This window comes from Adiantum capillus-veneris, chromosome 10 (assembly GCF_014529385.1).
Source record: "Adiantum capillus-veneris isolate H3 chromosome 10, ASM1452938v2, whole genome shotgun sequence".
NCBI lineage: Eukaryota > Viridiplantae > Streptophyta > Polypodiopsida > Polypodiales > Pteridaceae > Adiantum > Adiantum capillus-veneris.
This window is the reverse complement of record NC_140940.1, coordinates 96,450,720-96,476,468: the sequence shown is the minus strand read 5'-3', so window position 1 is coordinate 96,476,468 and position 25,749 is coordinate 96,450,720. Positions and strand designations below refer to the sequence as shown.

General features: G+C 43.3%; 1 protein-coding gene across 1 annotated transcript; it reads right to left on the bottom strand.

Annotated features, from left to right (window-relative positions):
• Window positions 1–730: 730 nt before the first annotated feature.
• CRTISO (carotenoid isomerase) lies at window positions 731–24,296 on the bottom strand. Its single transcript, XM_086521784.1, has 13 exons — window positions 23,695–24,296; window positions 22,785–22,991; window positions 22,606–22,705; window positions 22,420–22,502; window positions 22,247–22,303; window positions 22,017–22,169; window positions 2,899–2,977; window positions 2,660–2,808; window positions 2,449–2,583; window positions 2,253–2,366; window positions 2,032–2,142; window positions 1,632–1,740; window positions 731–1,236 (listed from the first exon to the last, which is right to left on the bottom strand). Exons 1-13 carry the CDS (start codon window positions 24,157–24,159, stop codon window positions 1,163–1,165), a joined length of 1,836 nt encoding a protein of 611 aa, XP_086377910.1. The 5' UTR covers window positions 24,160–24,296; the 3' UTR covers window positions 731–1,162.
• Between the last annotated feature and the right edge of the window lie 1,453 nt (window positions 24,297–25,749).

Here is a 25,749-nt window from a genome sequence, read left to right as displayed (position 1 = left end):
TAGCACAATGCTCCCTCTCTTTAGTTGAGCAATCTTGTTGAGCTTTATCTACCCTCTTCTCAAAATCCATGTCTACCCTGCTAAAGCAGCACCGCACTAATTGAGCTCCCTCTCATTAGATGAGCAATCTTGTTGTGCTTTATCTATCCTCTTCTCAAAATCCATGTCTACCTGCTAAAGCGGCACCACGCTAATTGGCCTTAATGACAACAAGTTTTAAGTTTGCGGAAGCCATCTCCTAAGACAGCACTGCACCAATACATTATTACCAGCATCTATCACAAACACACTTGGCACAGTGTCGATACACGCTAGCTAGTATAGGAGGAATAGCTAAAGGCACACAAGGGGGGAGCATATATGCCAGCAAATATTGGGTACTTATCACACACAGGTTCCCTACTTTCTTACCCAACTAAAAGCATGTCCTTGACCTTTCATCATATGGACACAAAGATCTCGACAGAATTCCTGATGAATGTGCAATAGTAGCCTACCATCCTATGGAGAATTTGTACAAAATCCTCCGAATTTGTAGGTGACGGCCACTTAAAGATGGCATCAAGAGATCTAAAAACTCGCACTTGCTATCCCTAGCATAGAATTTGTTCTTGCGTATAAGCTTGCCTCCACTAGGTGAGTAGAAAGTGAAATTAGAGATGCCCATTGAAAACTGACATTCTGCACCTTCTATATTCCCATTTGCAGTAGTATGTGCGAAGACAAAAAATACACAAGGTTTTTATCTCTGTATCAAGTCATCAATTACACGAATCCATAAGCGTTCAACTAAATATCTTCAGCACAGTGATGATGAATTGAGAGCATTTGATACATAATTGGAGCCCCATGAGGCACCAAACAAGAAGGGGTAAAAGGAACCATGGGCTCAGCTGCACCTGGCATGATAGGGATAGCAGATCATGTAGAATACAAGCCAATCAGACCCCAAGTTCCTGTGGCCTGATCCATTCACCCCAATAATAAGCTCAGAAGAGCTGACAAGGCAATACTTGCTGGAAGAAATTGGGAGAGCCCATGCACCCACAGTCATGCATATGGAAAATGCATCTCCAGAACATCCCAGCCTGATCGGGAACTATGTATGTTAACTGAGATCATTTGTCGCCTCCAGCGTCCAAGTCCATGGAATGCCGCTTCATCATGCAAGAGTCCGAAACCAGGATAGAAGACCCAAAAGGCCCTTGTCCAGTATCGCAGATCGTCTCTCGAGGCCTACAATCAAAGTGGGGCTTTAGATTATGCACCACAGAAAGCTTGCCTCTTCTTGTAGGTGCAAAAGTGCAAATGCACAAAAGAAGATGCTTTCTCGATAAATGACTGATAACCACCTGCCAAACAAAAAGAGGCAGCAAAAGAAAGCGTACACGAATTCACATGAGCAGGCGGCACATACATAGATATACACCACCCCCAACAATTCACATGCCGACATGTATGCATGCTCACTAGTGTAAAGGCAAGAATCACATCAAATACCAGTGTACTGGCCACATGTGCATGTTTGAGTTCAGACCCACATATATGCATGCATGTGCAATACACAAGGTGTCATTCTTCCTGATAATGCCATCAATGTAACAAATAAAGGTCCTTGGAGTTGCACTTACCTATATCTGCTGCCACTCTATGTGCACACATGATCCCAGAAAACGCTACAGCAATAACACCTTGGCCAGGAAAGCAGCTGTCTCCAACGCAGTACAGTCCTTCCACGGCCTACAGTTATGCTAACTTCAGAACCAAAAGCCCCAAAGAAGAAGTCTAATTGAACAATAAATAATTAAATTACGGTTCATTTGTGTGGGGGCGATCAAGGTTTAACAATGTAATTGACTGTGTGTGTGTGTGTGTGCGCGTGTGTGTGTTTGGGGGGGGGGGGGGGGGGGTATGGGTGGGGATTAGGGTTTAATAATGTAATTGGTCCTTTTTTACTTGAAGCTATGCATCTTTTGCAGGTTCTGATGCGGCATACTTCAGTTTTTTCGTCAACTGAAAAAAGTAGCATACCGTAGTGTTAAAAGGCATGCCAAGAAGTCCTTTGGGCCTGCCTGCAGGTATTGGCCCATATGTTCCAGCATCCCGTGCAAGAAACCGCCTGTGCGTCTTGGGTGTTCCAATCTAAACATACAAACCAGCTTCTTAAAGCTTAAGAGCTACACCTCCATGAATAGAAGAATATATTATAAATAACCTTCATGTATATGAATATTATTAATCTTAGGCATTACTTCTTTGAATGTGATTGCATCCCGTAGACCTGGAAACAGCATCTTTTCTAATCTTCCAATAATAACATCAGCAACAGCCTCCTTCTTTGCCATGTACTCTGCTGGTGACAGGCCCTTTGATATGTTTTTCAAAATTAATCTCCCTTGACTTTTGTAAAATCAATGAAACAAAGAACACTCATGTAAAATGTTTTACCTCCCAGTCATCCATCCAAGCCGTAGTGAAGATGTGAAGAATATGGTGTCCTTCAGGAGCCAGTGACGGGTCCAGAACAGTCGGAATGCTAAGAAAAATAGTTCCATAAGGAGCCTCTAGATTGTTCCAGTCATCCTATCATGTCAACAAGATAATTCTGTGAGGAGACTCCAGTACATCTCTGCATTGGATGGGGAATATAAAAGCATACCTCCAGCACAAGATGGTGACAGTCCGTATCGGTAGGAAGGGCTTCCTCTCTGATGCCCATGTGAATAGAAAGAAAAGAAGGCGCTTTTTGGTAACATTTTTGAAAATTTTTCTCCTCCTTGGGTACTTGATCCAAATCAAGCATTTTCTCTGATGTTGCATAACAAAAAAGCAAGGACTAAGAAACTGTGTAAGTAACATCCCATACCCCTAAGAACAAAACCTGAGTTAGCTTGATACCAAACGTGTCCCATCGAGTAGCATTTGACACCACCACTTTCGCAAGAATTTCCTGTCCACTAGCAAGCTTTACACCCACCTGCATTGTGGCAAAAAGTTGAGGACTCAATATGACTACACAACAACCCCAAAGAAAAAGTAAGGAGCCAAGTTTGATACAAATTCGGTAAAACAAAAGTGTGAAGAAATTTGTTGCCACCTGCCTTGTCGCAACAAATTAAGGACTCAATACGACTACACAACAACCCAAAAGAAAAAGGAGCCAAGTTTCCGCAAAACACAAGTATGAAGAAATTTCACTGAGACACAGAAGCGATGGCCTTACCCACAGGAACAAAACATATAAATTTAACTGCAATATAAAAAGAAGACATTTTGCCAAAAATCTCTTTCCCAGCTGTTGGTGTATACTCCCTACATATACCTAAATAAGTCGAGGACAAATGCAAATTCTTTTTTTAAGGAAGTGCATCCCCACTGATGTCATAAGTGCCCAACTGTGGGATTAAAGCTTAAGAATCAAATACCCCCCCCCCCCAACACACACACACACACACACAAGTGACACAACATGCCTTTAGTGTTAGAAAAATTCTGCTGCACATGCTTAATCTTTCCAATGAACTGTCAGGGCTCTTATCAGCAAAATGACATCAAAAGGAAACACCTCAAAAGGAAACCACATTCATTCAAATGACTGAGCCTGAGGTACTTGATAGAATCATATGTCCGCAGGGGAAGCCCAAGGGGCCTTCTATCAAGGGAGCAACGAACACCTTAGCCTTCAGGGTTTGATGTTGTAAGAAGGTCATGGAAAAACACTTCACTACGTAGAAAATGTGCATGTACATGTATTTACTCACCTCCTTTTCCCAAGTCAATGGGCAACGGATATTACATACAAGGTCCCCACCGCTTCAGTTGGGGCTCATCGCACTGCTCATCAAATAATCAGCAAATGCCAAAAAGTGGAGTTATAATCTCCCCATCAGCAATATACTAACAAAGTACTCAAATCCATGGTTATTACTCTTGAAGGTGCTTCCTCGTACAAATGATGACCAATCATCTTCTACACTGGAGCTACTTTCCCCTTCATAGTAAGGAATAATGAGAACCATAGCATGTTCTTTATCAAGCCCATTCTTCTGCACATACTTAACTGAACTTGATTTCCACCATGTAAGGGAGGTTGCTGTTCCAAAACAGGTTGCAGCCTCACCCCCAATCCATGGCTGGTCTCTTCGTTTTTGGCAGATATCACCCTGGGACTTTCTCTCAAAGGTGGTGTGTTCACTGTTTGGTGGTTTTGCCGACTGGCTATATATTCCTTTAGAAAAGCCTGTCCAACAATGGCAAATCTGTAGTTATGAGATCCTAAAACAGCCATCAAGTGTCTGCCACGTCCAGAGTTCCACTGCCTGTACACCATGCCGTGAGGGCATGTAACCAATAGCTATGGTCAGTAGAAAGAAAAGTAGGCAGCACCTCCTACAGAAAGAACTCAAGCCAACCTGCTCGAAAAACCGGTTCTCAATGCCAAAAGCCAACATATAGATGTCCCATGTTTGAGGATCACAAAGATGACAAACCTGCCTCATCTGCCACGCCATCATCCAAAGACTGGAAAGATCCTCTACGCTTTGTCAAGGAAGTAGGAGCAACCACCCAAGGTTGGTGCTGAGAGTAAAATTGAGCAAGAGTACTATCCGTCCACAAGTCTTGATGAGTCTCTCGTTAAGTGTTATGGTCATGTGAATGGTCAGCGCATTGTAATCTTGTTTGATTCTGGTAATGTGCATGATGTGATTAGTGATCACACTTCGAAGCTATTCCAAAAACTCCCAATGCGGATTCTAGATTTGCTTCTAGCATGGACTCTTCAATCACGCAGAAAAGCCAACTTCGTGCCAAGGTTATCAAACAAGGCACGACAAAAATTTCCTGTCATGCAAGGATCTTGATCACTCACAATAGACTTGGGCATTCCATGATGCTTAAAATATGTGCTAGAAAAACCCTAGCCATATGATTTGCTTTGATCATTTCCTCATTGGAATAAAGTGAGCTTGCTTGCTAAATCTGTCCACAATGGTCCAGATTGCATCATTCTAGTCTTAGTCTTTGGAAGATCCATAATAAATCCATGGCAATACTCTCCGAAGGTTGATCAGGCACAGGCAAGGGTTGGAGTAACCCAAGCGTCTTATGCCGATCATACTTGACTTTTTGGCAAACAAAACATTCCCTGACATAATGATCGATGTCTGCTTTAAGGCTTGGCCAAAAGAATATATTCCCAATGCTAAAGTCGTAGGGAGAATACCCGGTGACCTGCATAAGTCGAAGCATGTGCTTCATCCATGATTTTCTTCCTCAAATGGCACTGCCACGCAAATTGCTTGGTGGTGGTAGAGGTAACCATTTTGAATGAAATACAGATATTCATTCTCTCCGTTCTGTAACTTGCTCCAAATGGAGGCGAAGTCTGGGTTGTTCGAATACAAATCCGGCAGTGATTCCAGTTCCTGGTGATATACAAAGGTAATTGCAGTCACCCTTGGCCGTCTGCAGCCACGTTCTTACTCCCAACCGTATGAAGGATCTAGAGGTGAAACATGGACAAAAAGTTCACCCCATCTCATCTACTTCTCAAATATTTTCCGCAAACTCTAATGATTGGTTTTGATCACAATATCCAGGGAGACAAGGCGTGAATCACAGCCATAAGTTCCTTCTCGTAGATCGAGACATGCAATTCTCCATCCTTGAGCCGTCTACTTTCATAAGCCACTGCATGGGCTTCTTGGTTAAGCATTGCGCCGATGCACATTCGGAACATGCCATCTTGTTTAAAGATCGGTAGTCTATGCACATTCAAAACATGCCATCTTTCTTCTGCACCAGTAAAACTAGGGCAAAGTACTCGGTCGTACTAGACCTTTTTCCAAAAGCTCATTAACTTGCTTCAAAATTCCTCTTGCTGAGCAAGACTTACCCTGTAAGGGGATTGATTTTGGAGGTGAGCTACCCGATACGTGATCAATGCGATAATCTTCCGGACGTTCCAGGGTAGCTTATCCGGAAGAGTGTGTCGTGAAACAGTCCTTACACCTTTCAATAAATTTAAAACGTTTAATTTCCAAACTAGAGAGCGAACCCTCGTTAGTTTTATCGTTTTCCAGTGCGAAAATCAAGTAAGCAGAAACACACTTCTTTATTTCCTTTTTAATGGAAATATGGATTACAATATGAAATAGCCAATCCCCAACATCAGCAAAAAAAATTAATATTCTTACCCTCATGCTCAAAAGCGAGGGTCTTTACCACATAATTTGGGACCGGTTACATATGGTAGTGCCATGGCATACCCAAGATTATCAATATCACATCCCTAAATAAGTGCCATAAAAAATGATTCCCGTTCCTTGTACTTACCGATCCGAAGATTGAGTTGTCCTTGCACAAGAATTGCATTGGTACTCAACCCCTGGAATGTCGATCCAGAAGTGACTGGAGTCCCAAGTTGAGCCGGTGTGAGGCCCAAGCGTTCTGCAATATCCAATGAGATAAAGTTGTACGATGATTCAAGGTCATAAAGGATCAAAACCTGCTGGTTACTAACAAATCCCCAACCCTTTATAAGCTAGCACTTCCCTTTTTCTGTTTCCATATTCCCTTGAACATCAGGAATCGAATTCAAGCTCGGTGGAGCTGGTTCCTTCTTCGAATGCTTGTTCCTGCCGTTGCTACCAAACAGGGTAGTCGGTCTTCATGTGTCCTTTCTCACCACAAAAGAAACACCTTCCTTGCTCTTTTGAAGGTTTGTACTTAGTTCGGCGTGAGATACTTAAGCCGTTTGCCGGTACCCTCTGGCTTCTTAGGCTAATCTAGGCCTCACGGGGACGTTTTTTGCCTTCGTCGCCATGGTCATCATAGACCGCTCTTTGCCATGCACGGTACGTGTTGTGTACCATCCATCTGGGGGTGCCAATGGAATGTAAATCCTCGGCAATGATCGTCGACTCCATCATTCGTTGAAGGGTATCGTGGAGATATACCTTCATGCTCTTCCGAAGTAATAGTTGAAGGCCTACTTCAAATTTCTTCATCTTTTCCTCGTCCAAAATCTTCATGAAAGGCGTGGCATAACATTCAAAAGAGCCGACCAATACTTGTCAACATAAGCCATCACTTTCTCATGTTCCTTCTGGGCGAGCTAGTCCCATTCCTTCCGAATATCCTTCTCGAAGTCGGACGGAAGAAATTGTTCATAAACTTCAGATTTGAATTGAGTCCACATTCTGGCTTGTGTACCTTCCAAAATCTTTGCTAGTCACCAGATGCTTGCCATCTCCTTGAAATACATCCCAACATGACGCAACTTGGATTTTTCGATAAAGTTACCGTTGGCAAAAGCAACTTCAAATTGTTTTGATGAAAGACAATGCCTTGAAGATGTCTCTCCCTCATGTGTAAATATCAAACTTGACATCCTTACGTCACCGGATTTGAAAACCCACATCTTGTGGTGGCGCTTGCGGTTATCCTTCTTGAACTTGGGCTTCTCTTTAGTATTATGTAGGGAAGTAGGCATTCTCTTCTTGGCAGAAGACTTAGATACCCTATGAGAAGTGGAAGTATTAGTATAATCAGGAGAGTACGATGGAGAAGAGAGAGAGACATCCTTGCTTCATTCAGCAAAGAGAGTTCTTTTTCCTGGCCCTTACTCTTGGTAGGCCGTTTGTTCCAATCCAAAAATCCCTCGTATGCTTCAGCACCTCTTTCCGCGCTTTTCTCTTGCAACTTGTTACCACCGGCACGATTTTCCTGATGTCCATCGGCATCTGTTCCTTGCAGCCTCTTGATTCTATTGGACAGCCAGCAGCGTGTGAAGCTGCTGCAATTCCTCGACTTGAACTCGTACTTACTGAAGTTTGTCTACAGCGGTTATACCGTGGCTCGTCATGGTTCTTCCCGTTCCTTCCCGAAATTGCCCTCCCCTGCAGAAAAAGAGAGGCGACCAAGCTCTGATACCACTGTCACAAACGGGAGCAGCACATGAACAATCAATAAGCTGAAATAAATAGACTTTCAACCAAAAGAGACAAGGGAGAAAATTGACACAATATTGGGGACAAGTAGATGGGCTGGTCCCCCCCTTAAGAGAATCTTTATTACGGAGAATCTTTTTACAAGCACAAGAGCCAGAGAAACCCCTCCGTTCTAATTCTTAGACTCGATGGTCGATTCCTTCCCATGCGGGAATTTCCAAGAGGCGAGCTCTCAATTCCGTCTACATCCGGAGTAGGAAACTCCGTATACCAATCCGGATTCCGTTTCAAAATCCCTGAGCGTAGGCCGAAGCCTCCTTGCTCCTCCACGACGGAGTACCTGCAAAAAGCACAAATGACGGAGTACCGCGACGGAGTACTGTTGTAGCTAGTGTTGGCAGAACTGGTAGCCAAAAAGGAGCGCTTGCTGAATTTATAAGCTGCGGGGAGCGGCACGAATAGCCGCCAACCCTCCCGCAACAATAACAGATGAAACCGGGCGATCGGAATAGGGAGGAGAGAGGAGGAAGGGCTGGCGGCGGCTTTTGAGAGAGAGAGAGAGAGAGAGAGACCTCAGGCTGATTTTAGCAGTTCATGGGGTGCCTCCTACTGGCCTTGCTTAATTTTTATAATTGGTTGCCCACTCCGGTCATCTTTTAAAATGATGTGAACCTGATTAAAAACTCAATAAAAACTTAGTGAACTAAAAACCGATGCTACACACCATTTTCCAACGTCCTTGGATGCAACCTTATGCACAGATATGCAGACACAGTTCCTTGGGGAAAAGCATTTGCCTTCCTAGAAAGCACTTCAAAATATTTCACTTTTTAGAAAAAAGCTTCTCAAAACCCGTCTTTATTCTTGTGCCTGAGTCTTTATGCGTATTCCTTTTTCCAGTTCGGATTTCCTCCCGTACCAATGGAATATTCCCTACCTGATGCTCTCGTGGGCCGTCACCCATCATGTGACGCAATGGGAATACCCACTTCCCGGTCTCGTCCACTGAACTAATGGTACAACTCCTTTGCGATGCTTAATGTCACCCATCATATGACACATCAAAGTTGTCCATTCCGGATGGCTTGTATCAATACCAGCAGATCTACATTTCCTAACTTTTACAGTTCAAGTGTACACATTTAGATATCCTTATTTCAATGACTAGAAATTCCTCAGAAAAATAAGAGAATAGTCCATTTAGCAACACAAGTAGGCACCCACCTTCTGCAACGTGGACTCTACACGCGTTGTGCATATGTATCTGCTTGGTTTACATGAAGATTATCGTTGGGCCTTCATTAAAGATAAAGCCTCGACTGATGTCGAGGATGTTGTGGGCCTTGTGGCAAGGGCCAAAACGTTCCATTTAATAAATGGAATGAATTATGAGAAGAAAAGAAATTTTGATCACCAATCCGGCGAAGGCACTTCGAGGAAGCGGCCCTGATTAAAGCAAAAGTCCAAGTCGTCGTCGCGACCTTCTCTTAACACCATTCCGTTGTCGTGCGGCTCCGCTCCCATGCTAAGAAAGATGCCTAAAAAATGCACATCAAGTTTGTTTGAAGCTTACATAATTAATGAGCAGTGTTTAGGGCATGGTAACAGGCAAAGTTTAATGTTGAATGTATGTCAAATGCAGCTGAAAGGGCCAAAACATGCCTTAATGATGCTAAAAAGGGCTATGCTTGAAGTGGGCACGGATGAAACATTATGATTTAGAACTGCAGTGGTTGAAGTGCTCTACTGGCCTGTCTTTACGGCTCGTCGATTGGAGCTACGGTGAAGAAGTTATGGCAGTTTGAAGTTTAATTCGATTGCAGATCTGTACTGGATTAGGCAACTGCAACTGAGGGGACAAAACTGAAATGAATGCATCGGGCTGAAGTGCTCAATTTCTGGAGCGCGTCGGTCTTTTCAGATCGGTGATCGGATTTACGGTTGCCAAGTTATTGATCATTAAAGATTTACCGGGAGCCGGTTCCGCACCAACCTGGTCCGTTCGGTCAGAGTGCCATATGGGAATTTTACAGCCTCGGCAAGGTTTGTATGCATTTTATGCAGTTTAAGTCTGAAGGGATTTACGGCTTGGCACGCAGAGTCCGGTGTCGGTTGTTGGCGTTGCTGAGCTGGGTAATTTTGGCATTATTCGGGATGATGTTATGGGCAATAAGATTCTCGAAGATATTGTTAGTCAAGGCTTGCTAGAGAAAAATGTCTTCCTTGGCATTGCCTTGGGCAACATGTGTACCAAACATGATGCCTTTTACTTGTTGCAAAATATTGCATGGCCGACATGTTTGCAATATATGTATACCGAACGTGGTGCCCTTACAAAGCCATAAGGCCGTCCAAAAGTCGTTGCCCGCCCAATGCAAGGGAATGGCCGCCCATATAATATGGCAAGGCCGCCACTTAAGCTAAATGGCCGCCCAAAGGTAATGAAAAGAGGGATTTTGTGTGTGAACAAGAAAGAAAGAAAGCATGGCGTGAAGGCAAGCAGCGGGCACTGCAGCGCAAGGAGAAGAAGGCGCTCGCGCTGGCCAGCTCAGTGCTCGGGCGGGCTCGACCGAGAAACGAAAAACGTGCAGCTCCTTAGGGCGCTTCTAGTTGGTACCAAAACCGCCGCGAACGGTGTTGTTGCAAAACCCGCCACTGCCACGTCATAGAGGCAGTTTTTTTGCCTCCCTAGCAACGACAGCGCCGTCGTTGCTAAGGGAGGGAGGGGGTTATAAATAGGAATTGTTGCATGCAAAGGATTATTACGCGAACTAAGGAGAGATTCGAGAAAAGCAAAAAGGAGAGCAAACGAAGAAGAGGAAGGCGGAGAGGGCTCGGAGCAAGGAGCAAAGCTCCCTCTCTCTCGCTCTCATGCTCGAAGCAGTTAAAGCTCTTCCTCTCTCTTTCGAGCTTGGACTAGGCAAAGTGCTTTCTCTCTCGGCTCTTGTGAAGCTTGAGAGGGCATGAACAAGCAAGAAGGGGAAGGAGCTTGAAGCTTGGTCGAAGCAACCAAGGGAGTAAACTTGTGAAGGCTTCAGCAAGCCAAGGCGAGAAGAGGATTACAAGCAAAAGTCGAGGCTAGGTCGAATCGAGGTCGAAGCAAGTAAACTTGTCGAGGTCGAAGCGAGTAAGCTTGAGAAGGCGAGCTTGGTCTTGAACCAAAGCAAGAGAAGAAAGCAGGAGAAGGCATGCACGGTAAACAAAGTAAGGTAAGAAGCAAGAGGAAAGCACGAGGTAGGCCAAGCAAGGGTTAAGGGACTCGGAGCAAGTCGAGTAGACATGAAGATTAAGCTCGTGAACGGTAGATAAGCCAATCCAAAGTGCATAAAGCAAGAAGTTACACAATAATTGGTAATAACTGAAGCTTGATGATCGAGGCAGTGAAGTGAATTGAAGCTTGCAGAATCTACAAGGTATTTAAAGCAGATAAAGCGGCAGAGGAAAATTTCCATCACCGTCATCCGTTAGAGATTGAATTAGCATTTTGTTAAGTCCGGTGTCGTTAACGGCCCGGTTAATCCTGTAAATGGGAGCTTAAACTCCTAGTTCGCAGATGATGTCACAAGGCGAGCACCACGTGCCAATAAAAAAGAACAGACTGAACAAACTTTTAGCACTTCAATAACAATTGAACTGAAAGAGAGAGAGACGACACGCGACACGGAGTGGCGGAATTCCACCCCAGAGAGTTCGGGGCCCCTTTCGGTATTTCTTTATATTATTGCTGATTCGATAAAGTACAACAGCCGAGGAGCACCTGCTCTGCAATCTACGCGCTAAAAAGTGTCAGAGAGGGTCCCCCAAGGCTCATATTTAAAGGTCCAAAGCCTAAAAGCATCAAATATGAAAAGCTGACCCCAAAAAATCACTTTCCTAAAATTTCGGGATTTTCCTAAAAATCCGCCGCGAATTCCAGGACGTCCGTACAAGTGCCACATCATCATATTTTGATGTGCAAAGTCTTTTGAGTGTGTTCTGCTTTATTTTTAATGCCTTTATGTCACTTGGGGCCCCATCGGACGGGGTCCCCATAAGTTGGTAGGACTTCTTCTTCTGTTGCTTGTTCTTCTTAGGGTTTCTAGAATTAGGGTTTGCAGGTTCTAGGGTTAGGGTTTCCAAAATTAGGATTTGTAGGTTTTAGGGTTAGGATATCCAGAATTAGGGTTTCAACAGTTAGGGTTTCTGCTCTCGGGCAGCCACATCATCTATAAGTTGGCTCCATTCTTTAGGCTTTGACGCGTCAGCAATTTGTTATAGATGATCCAAGTGACAGTGCTGTTAACAACCCGCCTTGGCTAAGGACTAAGTTGTACTCAAAGTAATATTCAATTAATTGATGATCGCGGTGATTGCCAGAGCTGTGAGTGTCTCTTGTTCTCTCTCTTTCACACCTCCCACAGCCAGAGGCCCGACGCCTTCTCGGCTCACGTAGCGAACACATATCCCCCGACAGCGTGTCATGCCCAACACACGAAAAAAGCCAGGAATGCCATCATTGTTGATGCAGTGAAGAAGGGAGCTTGTTTTGGTTGTGGCAAGACGAACCATCAAGTGAAGAAGGGAGCTTGTTTTGGTTGTGGCAAGACGAACCATCAAATTGAAGACTCTCCCTAGAAGAAGACCAAGAAACCGCAAGGGGCCCTTTGGTTCATAATCACGAGATTTCACGTAACTCCGACGCCGACGTTATTCAAGTTGAAATCCATCATTTAACGCATAGTTCGTGCACTAACTGTAATTTTAGCACCAAAATGTTTGATAAGCACGATCTTCTCCGTTTCCGTACAAAGATCAATGGTCACGATGTGACCGTACTCCTTGATAATGGAAGCTCACATAATTTTGTGGATGCAAAATTGGTACAAAAACTACACCTCCAGACGTGGGACAATGACCGTGAGTATCGTGTGAAGCTGGCTCAAGGTGAAGATAGGATGTATGGAATCTGATGGTTCCTAACTTGGTGCTTGAGCTAGCCGATTACAAAGAAAACCCGGATTTCCACATCATGCACCTAGACAGAGCAGATGTTATCTTAGGAATTCCATGGTTTTTTAATAAATAAGGTACTTTGTATATAGACTATGTATATCACTCTCTTGTTTTTGTTAAACAGGACATGTCTCATGTGTCTGTTTTGTTTTGTAATCAGAATTATGTAAATAATGGGTTTGCAATATTTATTGCTTTGGAAATGTTTAAAAATACAAAGTCTTCTGATGTAAACTTTTATCAGTGTATACCATCCACATGGTTTGATTCATTAGTTATTGGTACTTCTATCACTAAATTTCGTAAAAATGTTTCATGTTCTTCTATTGAACTTGAAGATTCTAACCAGTCTACCCTTATCCAAGAAATCATGACTGATTTCAAGGATGTTTTTCCTAATGATCTACCTCCTAGCTTACCGCCTTCAAGAGGAGTAGATCATGCCATTGGAGTGGTAATTGGTAGTCAGCCTTTTTCCAAGTAACCTTATCGGTTTAGTAGGATGGAAGAGCACGAGATTCAGCGAGAGTTGGATTATCTCGACGGGGGGTTCGTTCGACCAAGTGAATCTTCGTAGGGAGCGCCTATGTTGCTTTCTTGAAAGAAAGATAACACTATGCGTTTTGGCGTGGATTATAAAGGATCGAATAAACTCAACGTTAAAAATAAGTATCCGCTCCCGGGTATGAATGATCTCATAGAACGACTCCATGGAGCGTTATACTTCGCGAAGATACACCTGCGATCAGGCTATTATCAAATACGAATCAATCTAGAAGATGTTCCTAAAGCGGGTTTCCATACACACTATGGTTGCTACGAACAAAACAATGCCCCTGCTATGTTTTAGCAAATGATGAACAATTTGTTGAGACCGTTTCTCAGCAACTTTGTTGTTGTATTTCTCAATGACATCTTGATTTACAGCCGGAGTCTATCTGAACATCTGCGCATACGCACTGTTCTCAAAGTAGTCAGAACTGAGAAGCTTTATGATAAAGCCTCTTAAGTGCGAATTCTTCAAGAAAGAGTTTCTTTATCTAGGTCAAAGAGAGCAGAGGGCGTGCCAGAGATAAGATTGCGACATCTCCTCTCTCTATCTTCTTTGCCCCCCCCGGTGGAGAAACGAACACGCGGGAGGATCTCTCGGCTACACAGACTGCCTATGGACATGTGTCACGTTTGTGACTATGTTACAGTATTACATCTTCTCCTAGTTGCACATACGCAAAGTGCCATGACAAGGAGAACCCCTATACTTGGATGGTCACCACCCTTCGCTCATGAGACATGCCTCTTCGCCAAAAGCCACACACCTTCGACGATTGGTCACACCCATTCGCTCTACGGTTACAGCTCTTCGTCCAATGGTTACAGCTCTTCGCCGAAAGGATGTGCCTTTACGTCTAAAGTCATGTCTCTTCACCATGGAACGTGTCTTTTCATTTGTGTCGCTTCATCTCCTATATAAGGAGCCTATTGTACTCAGTTTTCAAGCAATCATTCAATCAATCAAACACACATCCAGTCTCTTGAGTCTCGGTTTAATCTTAAGTATGAAGTTTTAAGTCTTAATTGTAGGATTAGCACCACTAATCCTCACAGTGGTATTAGAGCAAATTTTTTTCCCGGGACCCGAAGGTTGTGAGCCTCTCACCCTCTCCCCCTCTCTCGGCATTGTATGGAAGCAAAAGAAAGATGAAATGTGATTTCTCTCCTGACAGTATGAGGTAACATTGGTATTTGTTTATTGCTTACTACTATTAACCATATTATAGCAGTGGGGTGTGTGCCATGTACCCGGAGAACCTCGTGCACCTTTGCTCGAGTGACACCCTTTCGAACCTGCCCTCGCACTCCATTGCAAAACTTGCTATGAATCCACTCCTAATCTAGGAACTCATCCTAAATGACCCTTGGAGGCATCCCTTCATTATTTGGCCCTAACATAGCCTTATCTTCGTCATTTGGATATACACAGCATCAAATTTGAGGGTTGCCAAATCTGTCGTAAGGAATTTTTACCTTGCATCTGTGCGTTAGAGAGCACAGATCGTCACGCACCTCTTCAACCCTGTACCTGTAGCCATGCCCCTTTGCAAGCAGTGTGCCTCTTCAAGGCCAAGCGAAGTGTCTTTTGATGAGTGGCTGCGTGAATCGGCAGTCTGCAATAAACTTACGCACGCTATTTCAGCAAGCCAATTACGTAAAAACTTTTCTTTTAGAAAGCTTGGCCAATTTGGCCGGCCGGATCAAACATAGCCAAGACCAAATTTAAGGGTATTAATTCAGAGAAATTCGACCCAGACAATGAAATTCCTCTCTCAATTCCTTATCTATCATACATTGACGATATTTCGGAGAACATACTACCGGAAAATTCACCTCTGCCTGTAATTGCTCCTGCACCGCTCCCATTTCTCTCATATATAGACATGATTCCGGACATTGTTCTCACGGAAAAACCCCCCTGCACCCATAGTGATAAGTATTCCTAATTCCCAAACTCTAGAGCCGGAACCCGTTTCCGACATAGTTTCGGCTCTCGGAGTACCTGTCCCAGAACTTGCTTCTGCACCTATTCGAGTTCCCTTTGAGGCGTAACCATGCCGATTTCTCACGACGGAGAGGTCAATCAAAGGACGTCCTTACTCTTGTCAAGGAACAGATGGCCACACTTTCCACAAGCCTCGCATCACTTTACACTCGCTTGGATCAGATGCAGACGCAAAACACTTCACGGAGTCATCCTACAACTTCTCGGACGACTAATGTTGCTTCTCCACCACCTTCTTCCGAAGCTTTAGTGGACGATCAAAAAGAACCAGATCCAACAGATGAGGTAGACAATCACTAACTTCAATTATTTTATAAAAATTTTAATGCTGCACAGAAGAAATTGGATGTTAAACTGCCTAAGCCTTATAATGGTTGCCGCAACAAGCGCATACTAGACCAATGGCTAATCAAAATGGAGGTCTACTTGTTCAACACGGACTTTGCACTTGCTAGTTCTCTGCTCAAGGACACAGCATTTCTTTGGTGGCAACGACAGGTTGCTAATGTTAAAACACACACCTTGGGATAAATTCCAACGCGCTATTCGCAAGGCGTTTGAACCTGCCAATGTGGATTTTCATGCCCGGTCCTCTCTTCGCCGCTTGAGCTAGACAGGTTCCTTGGCTGTGTACAATATAGTCACAAGGGACGCGTCCCGAGGAGTGGGAACGGGGGACGGGACTCAAATGGAGTTTTAGTGTAAAAAAGAGAGCGGCGTCCCCTGTGACTATGGCGTACATCACAGAGTTTCAAACTCCAGAGACTAACTGGAAATAGAGAATCTCAGTCCCTCTGATAAACTACACAGTTTCATTGACAGGCTTGAACCAACCTTGAAGGATGATGTGCACATATACAACCCTACCACCTTTAATGCTGCAATCGCCTATGTGGAACATCTTGGCGATAATCGGCGCTCTACAAGGAACTTTTTCCCTGGTGATAGATCTTCAAATAGCGCTCGCTTTTCACAGCGTGATTGCAGAGAAAGCTATAGCCAAAGTCAACAACAACAATCTCAGTTCAGACAACAAGCCAAAGCAACTTATTCAACTTCAAGGTTCTATATACTTTCATAAGTTCACAATAGTTGGAACTCACGAATTATAAGAGGGAATAAAGCACTCATAAAACTATAAAATCAAGGACACAAAAAAAGAAAAGAAAAAACAAAAACATAAACAAAAACATAAACAAAAACAAACAAACTAACTAACTCAATCACTTTGTTTGCTACGAAACAAAACTAGATAAAACAAAACATTATTAACTTAAAACTGTTTTTAGAAAAGGCATGCGTAAAATAAGTTGACGCAACTTACTTGGCTTAAAACAAGTACTCAACTTTAAGCAAAAAAAGATAAGACATTTTGAAAACTTAATCCTAGAAATCAAACTTCACACAACAATCTCTAAAGGAACACATTCTTAAATCCTCAGGTAAGCTAAATACGAAATCAAAAAATGAATACTACTACAAACCTACGAGGAGCAAAAATCCAAACTTCACAATATGTGACCTCAACTTCGTTGCTTGTCCAAACAGGAAGAATAAGATTATCACCTTTATCATGCATAGCTTGGACAACAGCTATGACATCCCTACTCACGTCGTCAGTGCCCAAGAGTAGGTGCAAGTTTGAACGTACTCTACAAAACCAACGAACTGAGTTTCTATCACCCTCCTTATTCAACTTCAAGGTTCTATTCTCAAGATCGACAATCTTAAAGTAGATCTTCTTCAAATGCTCCACTTGATCGTGATAAAGCACGTGATTTTTCTCAAGATCAACGTTCTAGTTCTCAGCAAGGCTCTTTGTCAAATGCTTCTTCGACTTCAAAGAAGGATGAATTATGTACAATTTGCGGTGGTGACCATAAATGATATCACCAAATCCGTCTAATCTGAAAAGAAGTTATAACGCGGAAACACTTTATGTCTCGACGGATTTGACTTTTCTTATGAAGCATTCTCAATGTGGTTCTTCAGTTCTGGAGCCTCTCTCAAAGCAAGTTTTGAGCCTTCTTGGAACTCTCAATGGTCGCTCCATCAATATTTAAGTGGACAGCAGATGCTCAAATAACTTCATCAACACTCAGATAGTTCAACAGCTTGGTTTACTAACTCAGTAGACATCACTTATATGATGTGGAGTTAGCAGATGGATCAATTTTAACTTGTAATGAGACAGTTCGACAGTTGTAGTTCGATATTCAAAATTATGCAGATCAACTGGATTTCGAAGTCATGTCTTTATCTTACTACAACATGATTCTTGGTCAGGATTCGCTATTCCAATATGGTCCAGCAATTAGCTTTTGAGGACATATTATCAATTTGTTCAAAATGGAAGTAAACTGATTTTACACGGGCTTTATCATATGAAACGAGTGATTCAAGCCTCACGTATACAAGTCAAACGGCATGATACAGTGTATTATCAAGAGAATATGCTTTTCGATGCAAATGCAGAAATTATTATTGATGAATTTTTGAATTCATTAGCTTCTCTTGAATCAATTGATGAAGACAAAGATGATCTCAAACAAGAAGTTTTTCTAAGTGATACTTCGTTACCAGACAAAAGATAAGGACATAGCTGCAGATTCTGAGTCAGAAGATGATTATGCTTTCTTTGATTCTTTGTTGGATGATGATATGCCAATTGCAAGTCATGAAGTGACAGCTTTGGAAGAGGACTCTGAAGAATTTTGGGATTCATTATTAGAAGATGATTGCAATCTCCGTCCAAAATCCTCTCCAGCAATTAGCAAAGATGAAGTTAACCCCTTCGAAGAATGCCTTTAGAAGATTTCCTCTTCACCAAATATTTTGCAGTTATTGGAAGATTTTGAACCAGAAGTCTTATATCACATGAAGGATTTTGAAGATCAATCTCTTGTTGCAGTCAACCTGATTATGCCAAATTCCTATAAAAAGTCTTTGAATAATGCAATGACATGGGATTTAGCAGTCAAAGCAAAAAGGTTTCGCGAGAAGCAAAGGTTAAAGACTAAGGTTTCAAATAACTCAAAGACAGAAGATTTTCGGAGATTCAATGCTTTTCCAGAGTTCTATCAACATCAGAAGTCATTTCTTTAATCGAAGCTCTCATTTTAAATGGGAGGGAATGTCACGATTGTGACTATGTTACAGTATTACATCTACTCCTAGTTGCAGATACGCAAAGTTCCATGCCAAGGAGAACCCCTACGCTTGATGGCCACGACCCTTCACTCAAGAGACATGCCTCTTCGCCAAAAGCCACACTCCTTTGACGACTAGTCACACCCATTCGCTCTACAGTTGCGACTCTTCGTCCAATGGTTGCAGCGCTTCACCGAAAGGATGTGTCTTTACGTCTAAAGTCATGTCACCATGAGACGTGTCTTTTCATTTGCGTCTCTTCGTCTCCTATATAAGGAGCCTATTGTACTCAGTTTTCAAGCAATCATTCGATCAATCAAACACACATTCAGTCTCTTGAGTCTCAATTTAATCTTAAGTATGAAGTTTTAAGTCTTAATTATAGAATTAGCACCACTAATCCTCACAACATGCGTACGAGAAACCACTTGACCATAGCCACCATCCAATAGCTCCCATGTGCTGGGGCAATATCTGAGGACATAGACGTGCACCTATAAGACCAAGCGTCCCATACCATGCGGCCACGCTTCCTTGAAGTGACCTCACACGCTCCTAGCCTTGCGGGCTAACCGCTAGCACTTTGCCTGTGGGGTCGATAACTACAAATGGCCTTCTTTTATAAAAGTGACCAGCCACACTCACCAGGTTCACACTACGTCCGCCCAAACATTGGACACCCATCTTGACCGAGTCATAGACTAGATCCCCTCTCTTGCAAGCGGGACATAACATACTTCCCCCCTTGAGAACCATTGGTGTCCACATCAATAAAGTGGGGATACTAAGCTTTCAAAGCGCTCTAGTTGATTCCCAAGTAGCAAACTTTTCAAACTGACCCTTCCATTTTATTAAGTACTCATCATAAGCACATCAACACAAATGACGGGTATGAGCTCTAATTTTGCCGCAGCTGTTGCATTTGCCTACTTCCCCCTGGTTGTTGTGAATGGCGTTGGCATCCCATGCCATACGTTGCTCTTGCATCAGCCAAGGTCCTCGCCTTAAGACTGATTCGGTTCCCTTTTACAGTTTCTCGAATCTCTCCGTGTGGCTAGTTGTATTTTCCTGTTGGCCTGCTATGTATTTTAGTCATATACTTGCCCTCACAATCAGCACCCGTTGGCGTTCTGAGGGGTTCTTTTCAAGTAATAAAATCAGCTTCTTTAGACTTTTTGCCCACGTGCACGAGAGAGAGAGAGAGAGAGAGAGATGGTTGGGGCAAGGTGGGCCATAGAACAAGCCTTGCAGGTAACCTCTACATACAATGGGTAGTAAAATGGCCTGCCAATCTCCTCATGAGGGGACCTAAAGGGGCCTCATCTTGCCTGCCTGACTCCCCATATACAAACCATTAAACCCCACAACTCAATAAATGTGGGACTAAAAAGACACCGAACATAAAATAGGGTGCCCTCACATACCTAGCCTACAAGTGGCTTGGCAGGACAAAAGGCACCCAAGACCTATACACATGAGAAGGCCAGGCATCATAGTTACAGGGGACGGGGGGGACGGGCCATAGGGCCGGGGAACGGCTGTAACCGGGCCGGGAACGGCTGGGAACGCCGAGGAACGGACGGAAAACGGGCCGGACGGGCGGGTCGCAGGGGGGACGGCCGGGGCCGGGGCCGGACCGGGGTCGGACGGACCGAACGGGGACGACAGGGGTCGGCCGGGGTCGGATTCAAAAAAATGGCCGTTTTTGACCGTTTGCAACGGCTCTGTGCAGCCCCAACTGCCATATTTTTTTAAGCCTTGGCCCTTGGGAGGCTATAAAAGGCTCCCTTGGGCCTCTTAATACTCATAGTCTCAATGCTCAATACTCATTCCATTTCCCTCAAGCTCAATGCTCAAGTTTGAACTTTGAAGCTCTCTTCTCCCTCTTCTACCCACTTTGAAGCTCTCCTTTACTCTCTCTCCACACAAGCTCTCCTCTAACCCTTCTAACTTCTAAGCTCTACTCTCTCGAGTCTCTCCACCATCATGTCATCTCAAGCCAACTCCACTTCTCAAGCCGCTTCTTCTCGAAGGAGGCCCGCCGTGCAAACGTGGTCGTGGTGGGATGAAGTCGACTTTAGCTCGCGTGGCAAAGGTGGCGGTGCAAGACCATGGACGTGCAAGCTATGTCCATACAAGAGATCGGGTGGTTCAAACAAAGTGCGAGCCCATCTTCTTCATGAACCCGGTCACGAGGTGAAGTTTTGCCCTCATGTAGCTCCCGAGAAGAGGTTGGATCTTCTTGAGAAACTCACGGTGTATGAGGTTGCGTAAGCGGCCAAGAGGGGCCGTTTTGTTGCCGTTGATCCCTCCGCCACGGCGACACCGCGAGAGCAAAGGGAAGCCAACCTTGACGACATCTCTCGAACATTACAGCCTATATGACTCGTGTTCTTTGGTCTATTTAGTGTAAATTTATGGTCAAAGTGATGCTCTATGTGTGTGGCATGTGTGTAGGTCAAAAAATGCCAAAAAAACTCTCTTTTTTTTTTTGCCGTTCCGACCCCCGTCCCCGTTTCCTAACTTTTGCCGTCCCGACCCCGACCCGCCGTCCCATGTAACTATGCCAGGCATAGCCACAAAGAAGCCCTCCTCCTAGATCTAGGTGGAAAACCCAGGAGATGACCCTTGAAACTCTAACAACATGTTGGTGGGTGTATGAGTACTATCAGGTTTGGGGTCTGCTTTGATGCTGAATTTTGTTGCATCATGGTATAGTTGCCCAGACAAGTTGTTTGCCTTGCACTCAAGCTGTTGTTTCAATAGCCTCCATCAGCAAGTGGCCGCATTGCTCCGTGACATCTGTCACGAAACTTGAATACTGGTTGGGATGTGAGCTCTCTTCGTAGAGTGTCTGTGGGTTCAAGGTGACTCAGATCTATAGGTCAAGCAGTGGCTTTTATCTTGCAGTTTCAGTTCTTTGCTTCTTCCTTGTCATCTTGCTTTGGTGTTGTTCAGTCATGTGTCCCTTGACATGGTCATTTTGGTAATCTTGTTATCCATTTACGTTTTCCCCCTTCCAAAAATCAGCATAAAACCTCTTATATTGCCAGGGTAATTTTTCTCTCTTTAGGAAAGAATTTTTCCCCTCAAACGTACATATTTATCAGCTTTTATAACATTATTGGCAATGTTATTTCCCTGGTTAGAATTGTGCTTCGTACCTTCATCATTAAACTACCCATCTATGCTTAGTGTTTTTTTAAAGCAGAGTTGGTGGCATCCTTCACCTAATACAAGCCCTGTTTCATAGAGAGAGGGAGGGCGGGGGGGGGGGGGAGAGGGGGGGCGAAATACACATGTAGCTGCATAACGTGTGCAAAGTGCTCTGATTTGCTAAGTTTGTAGCTCAAACAATCACTTACCGCTTTACCATCCTTTGTGAGGATCTTCTTAACATTTGCTTTGTACTGTATTTCTCCACCTCGTTCAATCAGTCCTTCTGCAAGCTGTCGTGGAATGCCCCCAACACCTCCTTTAGGATAGTTTATTCCACCATAATGGCGGTCACACATCACCTGGTCAAGACCAAATACCCAATGTGAAACTAGAATTCGGTGTAACCTTTACAAGTATCTAAGCGAACATTTCTTACCATGCTTGCATTGATCATCGGTGTACGGCAAGCATCCACAGTACTTACAATGAAGCACTGCACATCATCCAGAAAACTGCAAATCATACTTCATGAGCACCCTCATAAATACCATGAACTCTAACAAAATCTAACAAAGAAAATCTAACCAAACCTAAAAATTGACTGCCAACCTCTGCATCAATGAATGATAGGAGTTGAGAATCTTTGATGTACTTTCGGGCAATGTCCCCTGCATTCTGGGGTAGATAATACGCTGGCCCATAAGAAAATCACAGAAATCAGAGAAAAGCTTCCATGCATCCGAGCCATGATGAAAACTGACTGGCTTGTTACTTTAAATAGTTCAGAAAATCTACCTAGAGTTAGACAAGCAATGGGATTCTTGAAAAACTGGCCAAAAAGATATAAGGGTTCTTCCAAAGATTTGAGTTCCAAGGAGTTTAAAGCGTTAAACACCTGCTTACAAAACAGTAAGTACTAGATACCAGAGGAGTTTAAGTTTGAGCCAATGCTAACGACCACATCTGTAACTCACCCTCCAGCACTCTCCATAGAAGCTGCGAATGCCTTTTGCTTCATGTGGAAAAGTACTCGTGAGCTCATAAAGGAAAGCCTCATAATCTCGATGCACACGAACAGACAAACCGTTTGGCATGTGATAGTGCACAGTTGTTGGATCTGGTAGCAGCTCCAATTTTCGACCAACGTCCGCTAGAGCCCTTGTAATAAGGTTGATTGAACCCTGTATGCAAACATAAAGACAATATGATCATGATCGCATGTAACAATATCATGTACCTCTGGTTACCATGTTCACTCTGGAGCAAGCCAAATAGCTAAAATATTAAGAAGGAAAACAACCTTCCAAACCAAAACGATCAAGCAAAATAGTCACCTGCTTGCCCTTAATTGGGAACAGTTTTCTCTGAACTATTTCATCACGTACTATACTTTTCATTGGCCTTAGAAGCTGTATGTGGGATCCATACATATGTATGTGATGCACATAGATTAGAAATGCAGCACTCAGTGACTATTAGCAAAGGTTTTTAAATCAGCAAAGCAGCAGAATACTTGTTCATCAGTTATATGCAAAGCTAGAGACAAGCAAGTTGACAATGCAACCTTCAAAAGAAGTTAGGTTTCTGTTCACTGCAGATTATAAACTGATGCTTGAATTTGATCTCCTTGAAAAAAAACTTATTTGACCCATGAAATACAAGTTCGATGATAGCAGAGACCCTTTTGAAAAAACTTCTTTTCTCCTGATCTTCTTGGAAAAACTCATTTATCACATGAAATATGCATTAGCAATCCGAAGATTTTCATATTTTTCAAGTTCATTTAGCAATATTGTTCGCCTTATGACTTTTCACTGTAACTGATTACATGGAGAAGCCCTGTCAAACTTATGGATAAAGAGCATTCAAAAGAACACAGCTAACCTTGTCACCACATCCGAACATGACAGAAGATCCCACATCGAATGTGTATCCATCTCTCTGATAGAATCCGGAGCTACCTCCAGGGATAAGATACTTCTCAAGGAGGAGGACACGGGCACCACGAATGGCCAATTGTGTGGCAGCAACAAGGCCACCCATGCCAGAACCCACAATGATGGCATCATAATCGCGTTCTTTTCCGGAAGCCGCTGTACTATCTGAAGAAGGAGTTGTAACCAGTGGCTCTGCAGAAATTGCTGTTGCAGATACTTTCAAGGAACGGGCAAAGGGGTGACAATGAACCTTTGTGGTTAAGAGCGAGTAGGAGAAGGGGGTAGACGTTGATGATCCTGCGAGTGAGGATTTGCCAAAGCGGCCAGCACACAGCTGCTTTGCGATGGGCGAGACTCTACTGCTGCTGCTACCACTTGTTATGGGCGATATGCAATGCGCTGCGGAAGCCATGGTTGAGAGGAGCGCTCTCGACTACGACGTTCGAGCAATGGGGAAATTGCAGCTACATCGCCTCATTTGTAGCGGAGGAAGAAAATGCTCTCGCGGCTATCCATGGCACCCACAAGCCACTATCGACAAAAGATTTCGGTCAAGACACTGATACATTTCTTCTTGTTTATTCTACAGGCCCATACACTAGATACTGGCTGCCATATATATCCACCTTTTTTTTTCGAAAACAATTTTTGGACCGATTTCTTTTATGAAGAATCTTGGAAGATGCTTGGCTTGAGTTTTCCTTTCATTGAGCTGATACAAATTCAGAGTTTGATACATATATCCCACACCATACGTTATGCATACATAAGACCAAGCACATCAAAAATTATACATCTTGCAGATACACAAGAACCTGTGGATCAAGAACAGTCTTTAATGGGAATAATTTCTTGCACATTTCTTGAACCAGAAGTTGCCACTTGTAGTGAGCATGAATACTTTTCCAAAAACAAATGATCCTCAGTATGTGGGACCTCTTTGGTGAGTGACAGTAGGTTGAGAAGGGTAGGCCTAGCTAGGGCTTTATCAAATGCACCATAGAATTGCCAAACACAATAGAAATTCTTTGCAATCATATGATCCATAATAGATGTCCTCCGATGGAATTCCAAATCAACACATCCAAATAGATACACTCCCCAAGGAGAACCTCCCTACTGGTAAAGGGTTGTGGGTGTACCGAGAGAATAACTTGTTGAATGAAAGCTAATATAGGTGCATTCACTGGGCAGGAAAGGAAAAGGGGCTTCAAAGATTCCTCTTGACAGTGACATGCCATCTACCCTTTTTAAGGGATTTTCTTCGTTTAATGAAGGTAAAAATTTTCACTAGTTTGTCGCTTAAAGGGCTTGTTTAATATAGCCCTTATGTAGGAAAGGAAAGGAGATAAAGTAATTATCATTATGTAGCCTTTATATCGCTTGAAGGGCTTGTTTAATATAGCCCTTATGTAGGAAAGGGGAAGGAAATAAAGTAACTATCTTTAGAAGGGGAATACAATAAGATGTCCATCTAATTTTAAGAACGAAGACATATTTTAACATTGAAAATGGGGAAGCATTATGTAAAATAAGGATATTTTCTAGTCTTCATGTATTTCCAAAACTCTATGGGACAACGTTTTGACCTATTCAAAAGCTTGTAAATAGAAATTCCACTAGTGTTGTTCACAAAACACACCACCTCTTATATTCTTCACAGAACATGTCGCTAAGCTACAAAAATTGACTTTGTCATTTTTGTGATATTTTGTAATTAGAAGGGAAAAATGAAACATGACCTTCCATAGGGAAGGGTACATGCTTCTAGTGCATGCCTTTTGAAATAGTAGGGAGCCCTTCTATGGATAGTGGTGGGCCCATAATAATTGCAAATTAGACAATTGGAATGAGGGTGGAATAGTCACACCACTGGTAGTAAGAAAGCCCTCCCATAGTCGCTCAGATGGTGGAATAGTCACACCACTGGTAGTAAGAAGGTCCTCCCATAGTCGTTCAGATGATGCCTACAAAGGGCACTCAAACTCCTTTGAAGTAGCCC

Excerpts from the sequence above, each read along its gene's own strand:
- CRTISO (XM_086521784.1), bottom strand. The coding sequence starts at position 24,159 with ATGGCTTCCGCAGCGCATTGCATATCGCCCATAACAAGTGGTAGCAGC. Across the intron at positions 22,304-22,419 it reads TATCATTCATTGATGCAGAG|TGCTTCATTGTAAGTACTGT; the intron begins GTTGGCAGTCAA and ends GATGATGTGCAG. Across the intron at positions 1,237-1,631 it reads TAGAGTGGCAGCAGATATAG|GCCTCGAGAGACGATCTGCG; the intron begins GTAAGTGCAACT and ends CTTTGATTGTAG.